Source organism: Salvelinus alpinus, chromosome 19 (assembly GCF_045679555.1).
Source record: "Salvelinus alpinus chromosome 19, SLU_Salpinus.1, whole genome shotgun sequence".
NCBI classification, from domain to species: Eukaryota; Metazoa; Chordata; class Actinopteri; order Salmoniformes; family Salmonidae; genus Salvelinus; species Salvelinus alpinus.
Window position 1 is genome coordinate 32084467 of NC_092104.1, and position 7641 is coordinate 32092107.

The 7641-nt window shown below is 40.6% G+C and overlaps 2 protein-coding genes across 3 annotated transcripts; one reads left to right on the forward strand and one right to left on the reverse strand.

Moving 5' to 3' along the window:
• Positions 1 to 221: 221 nt before the first annotated feature.
• Positions 222 to 3233, forward strand: kmt5ab (lysine methyltransferase 5Ab). The gene is given in 10 exon segments (XM_071354056.1): positions 222 to 231; positions 373 to 460; positions 462 to 492; positions 895 to 929; positions 1152 to 1239; positions 1489 to 1521; positions 1523 to 1564; positions 1640 to 1731; positions 1733 to 1810; positions 1936 to 3233. Coding segments are annotated over 10 exon segments (708 nt in total). The 3' UTR covers positions 2147 to 3233.
• Positions 3234 to 3546: 313 nt separating this feature from the next.
• rilpl2 (Rab interacting lysosomal protein-like 2) lies at positions 3547 to 7376 on the reverse strand. 2 transcript variants are annotated; one of them, XM_071352993.1, is made up of 4 exons: positions 6792 to 7368; positions 6434 to 6585; positions 6235 to 6337; positions 3547 to 5743 (listed from the first exon to the last, which is right to left on the reverse strand). In XM_071352993.1, the coding sequence occupies exons 1-4, from the start codon at positions 7083 to 7085 to the stop codon at positions 5684 to 5686; spliced, it is 609 nt and encodes a 202-aa protein (XP_071209094.1). In that variant the 5' UTR covers positions 7086 to 7368; the 3' UTR covers positions 3547 to 5683. The 2 variants fall into 2 exon arrangements, with proteins under 2 accessions (XP_071209094.1, XP_071209095.1); XM_071352994.1 differs by having other exon boundaries at positions 5309 to 5743; positions 6200 to 6337; positions 6792 to 7376.
• Positions 7377 to 7641: the final 265 nt, after the last annotated feature.

Genomic DNA, 7641 nt, shown 5'->3' on the forward strand with positions numbered 1-7641 from the left:
AATCACGTTCTACTAGAAGTAGCGTTTAACCAATCAGGGATGCAGTAGCTTTTTAAATGACAGGAAGTCCATGTCTTGTTATTCTGGCGTGGTGGCGGTGTTTCTATTCGGCTTCTAGCGATACAGTTGTTCGCTAGCAAAATACAACGAAGCACATGAGAACATTGCAAAACTTTAAACACGAACTTGTGCACATACTGTCTAGTTGTGTGAGTGTTGACATGGCAAAAGGTAAGTAGGGAAACGTATGAGTAGTAAAGTCAGCTTGACAACGACGTTACTCCTTAGCAAGCTGCGTCCCTCATTTAACTATCAGCTAGCTAGTTATCGTAGACGTCGTTGGATATACTGTAGATATGGTAGGCTATTAAGCTAACCTCCTGACATGTTTGCCTTCAAAAGGGAAGAAAAAAGTGCTGACTACCAACAATAGACCCGAGGAAACCCTTCAGGTCAAAAATAAGACAGGAAAATAAACCAGAAATGAATGGGGTAACTTATTAAATGTGTTAGAAATTGGTTATCAATACTTTTCAGTTAGCTAACTTATACAAAACCACCACCAATAATGACAATTCAAATATGTTACTTGGACTACATGCTCTTTCATCATCATTCGATATTGGTCTGAATAAGACCATGGCGATGCTTGCACTCCATATTATTATATATATATTTTTAACTTCTAATTCCTTTGAGTCAGATCGGAGTTAAGTGGCTCCCCCAGAATAATTTCCTGTGAATGGCAGTAATGTCCACTGACCAATGTCTTATGACACCACTAATTGTTTATTTATTTAGGCATCCATAGCATTCCCCTCCTGAAGCTGTATGTTTTGCTTATACAACAAAGTCTGATGTACACTGTGCTTCTTTCCCCACTATTCTATTCAGGGAGACTGGTACCCAGAGAGACAACTACCCTGCATGTCCTGGAGGAGGATCTAAAATCCCACTCCAACCCAACTGCACCAGATGGCAATATCACCAAGCCCAAAACTGAGAAGGGGGCTAGTCAAAGTATAAAAGTAAGTCATGTTGACAAACATGTCAGTAAAATATTTGTTCAAATGAAGTACAGTATTTGATCAAGCCAGCACTTCAACACCAGATCATCTGACAATGGAATACTGTGTTCTCTTTTCATCCAGAGCAGAAAGCAATGCTGCCCAAAACAGGAAGGTCACAGATTATTATCCTATTAGACTGAGTTCCAGAAAAAGCAAAGCTGAATTGAAGGTCATGTTATAATACCAGAGTGAGTTGTGCTTGAAGATCAACCGTGCCATGCAAGAACAAGTAAAAAAACATTTTCTTGCTCAGAATTTAATGTGTGGATGGTTTGGAATTTTAGCAATGTAGCCCTTTTATCCCTGAACTATCCCTTTAACCCAGTTTCCACTCTGGATTGCATTGGATTATGCCAACTTCGTCATCCTGGTTAGGATAATGTTTATTTACTCATTAAACACCACACTCTGCCAACAGAACGAAGAACACAGACACCTTGATTACCTGATAACAAAATGGAGTTGAAGGACTGCAGGTTAGTTTAGAAATGAAAGTAACATTGTACTGAAATGGATAATTTAACCTGGAATTTGATCTGTACTTGAACCCCAATAGCCCAAACATATAGAAGGGAAGAGGAGTATTTGCTGTCAGACGTTTCAAGAAGGGGAAGTTTGTAATTGAGTATCATGGAGACTTGTTGCATCTGGCTGATGCCAAGGAGAGAGGCTCTGTATGCCCAAGACCCTGGGACTGGCTGCTACATGTACTATATCCAGTATCTCAGCAAAACATACTGGTAAGGTATCTACTCAAACTTAATTTAAAAGTTGTATTAATTAACTATGACTTATGCATTGCCACAATGTTGATGTTATCAGCTTGCTCATGGATGTTTTCAAACCTTTAATTTCCTCTTTACAGTGCGGAAGCTACAAAAGAATCAACTCGCCTGGGAAGGCTGCTAAACCACAGTAAAACTGGCAACTGCCAGAACAAATTACATGACATAGATGGAATACCTCATCTCATACTGGTGGCTTCCAGGGACATTGAGTCAGAGGAAGAGCTGCTTTATGACTATGGTGACCGCAGCAAGGAATCCATCTCGGCGCACCCTTGGCTCAAATACTGATGTACTGTTTTTACACCACCAGAGAATTACTAGGTGCATTTTAAAGCTTTTTTTTTTTTTTACCATTCCCTTGGCCCTAAACTGCAAACTTGGCATTCCAGGTGAGACAAATTAAGTGGGCGTTTTGTTTATCTTTAATCTGCCCTTTCAAGCAATGTATTTGGGAAAAACTGTGGCAGTATGAACAATATTGAAGACAACCTTCAAGATGACACATGGATCAATTTGTTAAAACTGTATATCAATTTATTGCTGGATTTTGGGGTAGTTTTATACATATTTAGGCCTGTGCTTCCAAGAAGATATATTTCTAACATTAGCTATTTTTTTTAACGCTGTTTTTATATTCGTTCTAATTTATAATGCTAGGTATGGTTCTAGTTGAAGCAACAATTTTCATATGATTGTCAATGCTCTCCAAGCTTCTGGGACACCAGCTTATACTTGATTTAAAATGTAGGTATTTTGCAATGGGTGAAATCCTAATACATTTTAAACAATTTACAAAGTAAGTTGCTCTTTGATAGTAAATTTAAGTGTACATGGACAAATCTGTTCAGAAATCTGGCTAACATGGAAGCTCATTTTGCAATGAATAGAAAAGCTAGCTTGGCCTTTGTCAATGTACCAATTAATATTCACAGACGTAAGTCCAGCATCCTCCTGGTAGGTCAGTGTATTTCAAAATGTGCAACGAAGTGATTTGTAACTTTATAATTCTGAACTGCTTTCTTTACAGCTGCTCTATTATTTAAGGTAAAATGGACTTTAAAAGCCCTTGTGTGAACTAGCGTAAAATAGTTATGCTCAGCCACATTTTTATGCAATTTCTGGACAAGGAACAATTTTGGTAACACTTTTATATTTGCTACAAGAGCCTATAGTTATCTAATCCACAAATAATTTTGGGAGGGATTCATTACCATGATCTGTGCTACTCAACCCCCAGGTAGATGCAGATTATGCTGATGGGATTCAGGTGTATGAGTTAGGTATAGTGAATCTGGGGCAGTATAGTGGTCGTGGGGCTCGATTCCATCAGTATCGCTGAAGTTCAGAATTAAAAAGCCATTTCATATTGAACTGACATGCGTTTGCCTTAATGTTGATTGCATCTCTTTAGCACTGTGATAGAATCAAGCCCTTGGAGGTCCTCTCTTTGTCTCTACTAGGGCTACTGTTGCAACCAGTCTTGAATGTTGGTCTTTGAAGGGTTCCATCGTCACAATTTGGCACAACGTCCAACCACGTGTCCAAAGGAACTGTTACAGTTCCTTTGAAGACACAGTTGTGAGTCTCTACCAATGATGTGTATATTAACCCTGGATTGCTAATGCTATATTGAAGCCAACAGTATTTCAATTAAAATGTTAAAGAAAAAAAATTGTGGGGACAGTAAGTCATCTCAATACTTTATTTTTGTTTAGCTCATAATTTAAAAGTATATATTGGTGTTTAATAGAATAAATGTGGCAAACTAACCTGGACAAATGCATTTCTAGAGTACCACAGTATGAGTCATAATACACATTAAGCCTAATGGTCAAACCAGGAAATGGTTCCAATTGATTTTCCACCATTCATTTTTCTCATGGGGGATTTTAGAAGAGCTGTGTGTCATGAAGGCTTACCCTGGTGTGACATTTTGATAACCATGTTTATCTCTCCTTAGACAAGGTGATACATCAAAATATTTGCCCCCAACAAATGACACGCTAATTAGTTGCTAATTAAGATCTACAAATGCAATGATATGGATGAGACTGACGAATTATAGTAAAAATCTCTGGATTAACCATTTGCTAAATATAATAAATAGGTAATTCTGTGAATGGTCTGGAGTTAAATTTACACTACCTGTTAGCAAAGGCGTTGACGTGCAGGAGCTTCCAGGGATTTGTAGTCTTGCATGATGTCTACTTTGATGCTAATTAGCATTTGAGTCTGTAAATAGCACAAAATCTATTTCAGTCACCTTTCCTGAAAGCAATTTAGATGGTTAACAAAACGTCACTCCAAATTATGCCTTCATGACACACCCCTTAACTGTTTCTAAAATCCCCTATGAGAAAAATGAATGGTGGAAAAACAATTGGAACCATTTCCCTGTTTGACCGCTAGACTTTATGGGTATTATGACACCACTGTGGGGCAATTCATTTTTATTTATTTTTAACAATTGACAATATTTGGAATTGCACACACCTGTCTATATAAGGTCCCACAGTTGACCGTGCATATCAGAGCAAAAAGCAAGCCATGAGGTCGAAGGAATTGTCAGTAGAGCTCTGAGACAGGATTGTGTCGAGGGATAGAGCTGGGGAAGGGTACCAAAACATTTCTGCAGCATTGAAGAAACCCAAGAACACAGTGGCCGCCATTCTTAAATGGAAGAAGTTTGGAACCAAAGACTCTTCCTAAAGCTGGCCGCCCGGCCGAACTCCGCAATCGGGGGAGAAGGGCCTTGGTCAGGGAGGTGACCAAGAACATGACAATCCCTCTGTGGAGATGATTGTCCTTCTGGAAGGTTCTCCCATCTCTGCAGCACTCCACCAATCAGGACTTTATGGTAGAGCGCTCAGACAGAACCCACTCTTCAAGAAAAGGCACACAATGGCCCGCTTGGAGTTTGCCAAATGGTACCTTAAGATTCTCTGGTCTGATGAAACCAAGATTGAACTCTTTGGCCTGAATGCCAAGCGTCAAGTCTGTAGATGTTTTTCAGCGGCAGGGACTGGGAGACTAGTCCGGATTGAGGGAAAGATGAATGGCGCAAAAGTACAGAGAGATCCTTGATGAAACCCTGCTCCAGAGCGCTCAGGGCCTCAGACTGGGGTGAAGGTTCACCTTCCAACAGGACAATGACCCTAAGCACAAAGCCAATACAACACAGGAGTGGCTTAGGGACAAGTCTCTGAATACCCTTGAGTGGCCCAGCCAGAGCCCAGACTTGAACATCTCTGGAGAGACCTTAAAATAGCTGTGCAGCAACACTCCCCATCCAACCTAACAGCTTGAGAGGATTTGGGAGAAGAATGGGAGAAACTCCCCAAATACAGGTGTGCCAAGCTTGTAGCATCATACCCAGGGAGACTCGAGGCTGTAATCCCTGCCAAAGGTGCTTCAACAAAGTACTGAGTAACGGGTCTCTGAATACTTATGTAAATTATATTTCCATTTTAATACATTGGCAAACATTTCTAAAAACCCACTTTGTCATTATGGGGTATTGTGTGTAGATTGGGGGGGGACAATTTAATCAATTTTAGAATAAGGCTGTAAGGGGTCCAAATTCTTTCTGAATGCACTGGAGCAATCATTGGTCTGTACCATGTTATTTGACCTTAATGAGCATCAAGTTATTTTCCCATACCTGTATTAATGACAACAGTTAAATCTATAAAAAGACAACACTGAGTTATTGTTTCAAAAGCCAAAATTATTCCAGTTAAAAACATTTTCATTCATTACTGAAAACAACTGATCTAATACAAAGCATTGATAGAAAGCATGTGCATAAAAATGTTTGGTTTATCGTTAGTAATGCCTTAGGTCCTTGTTCTCATAGGTTGTCCTTATTTCCGTCTGAATGAAAACCTACAAAAAGAAATAAGAATTAGTTTATTTTAGAGAACTTGCTCTGCAAATAGTTTGACAACAGTGTACATCCCTGGACGTTACTAGTCTTAGAGGAGGCGACGGGGGATTGAGTGAATTTGCAGTGTCAGCCGAGGCTTGACTGAGTCACGTAAGTCCGACAATAACAATGCTGGCTTGGTGAAGTGGTATCAGCTCTCGCTTTCCCCCTCTTCAGTCAGATTCCCCCAATCACACAGCATCAGCACAAACACACACAGCCAGCCGGTCACAAGCAGGTCATTACGAGGGCAGAGACAGACCGTGAGAACAAACCACCTGGTTGTCTCCTGTGTGATACTATGGTTGTCTCTGAAATACTTGTTTTCAGGGTGTAAATCATGTCATACTGCATGCCTGTCTTGCAATTCACTATGATTATGCAAAGTTGAGTGTTGAAAAAAGCTAACTGCTCACAGCTTTCTGATGGTGGTCATTCCTTCGTTAGGTACCTCTTCTTTAGTCTCATCTGTTGTGTCAGGGACAGGTTTCAAAGGGGATGGAGATACTAAGTCAACCTCTACCATGGCTTGTTCACCCTGTGGCAGCATCCCACTGCAAGTACAAAGCACCACATTACATTTTTGTGTGGGTTGGGGTGAGGTGGTGCGAGTTGCATGGGGACTGGTCAAGTCTGGTTGTGTATTCTACCTCTTGTAGAGTTGCAACTCTTCTTGCGCCACCAGTAGTTGGGCCTTGAGCTGGTTCCTCTCCTGAAGCACCTCCTTCAGCTCCTGCATTGTGAAGCGTGGTCTATTGGGATCTTTCAGGTCCACCACCAGTTTGTTTGGTCCTAGTGTTTGCTGAGAACATATTGATTAAAGGGCTAAACGTCGAACAAAAAGGGGTCCACAACTGTATGTTGCACAGTAGTGTATAGCAACCCAGTGAAACGTCACAACATGCTTGAACATACCCCGACAGACGTAGTCCAGTTAAAGACTTTATGGAACATTTAAAAGGTATCGATTTTGACCAGTTATTTTCCTGGTTTGAAAAGATCACTCACCGCTTCCTGCCCGGCAGAACTTTCTCTCACGATTCTATCCAGTTCACTCTTCAAGTTGTCTCGTTCCATTTTCAGCTCCTCCAATGACAGGTTATACTTATTCACTAACGTTTCAAACATCTCCAAAACCCGGACAATTTTGAATTGCAAATCGGAGACTTCCTCACCTGTAGTACTTATTTTCAGCAAATCTCTGCCAATCACGTATGAAATGTCATAAACATCTTCCACCGTCAGCTCAAATGCTTCCTTCTCGAACGCCAAAGCGGGTGAAGACTCGCTCAACTCTTCCATTGCTCGTACTCCAAAAACGCACTGAATTCAACAAAAGTTGTTTTCTCAAACGGTGGGACCGATTTCTCAACTCGAGCGTTGTGACATTTAACATACAAGATACTTATGAACTTTAAGTTTAGTTCCTTGCATGCTACAGTAGCCACTTTAAGTTACCGGTAGTAGGCTAACTGAATAAACCCTCCTCTTTCTAAATTTGAATGGTTGACTTGCTGTATCCAGTGTATAAGTGACATACAAATAAGCCAATAGCAAATGGCCTGTTCCCCGCAGCTTGTAACAAGATGAAAGTTTCCCTGGCGACAGGTGAAACAGCGCATAATAATGCCCATAATCCAGTAGGGACACACTAATCATGTGAAACAGCACGTGATATTTCCCCGGTATTTTCAACACTATACTTTGAATTTCGAAGTTTGATTGACATTCCGTCAACCTGGGGGGCCTTGGGGGTCTCAAAGTTTGCAGGGGCCCCTGGAAAATCAGGGATAAAACTATCAAATTGAACAAGGCCAAAATATCTCACATTTTAATGCAAGAACTGACAGGCATTAAA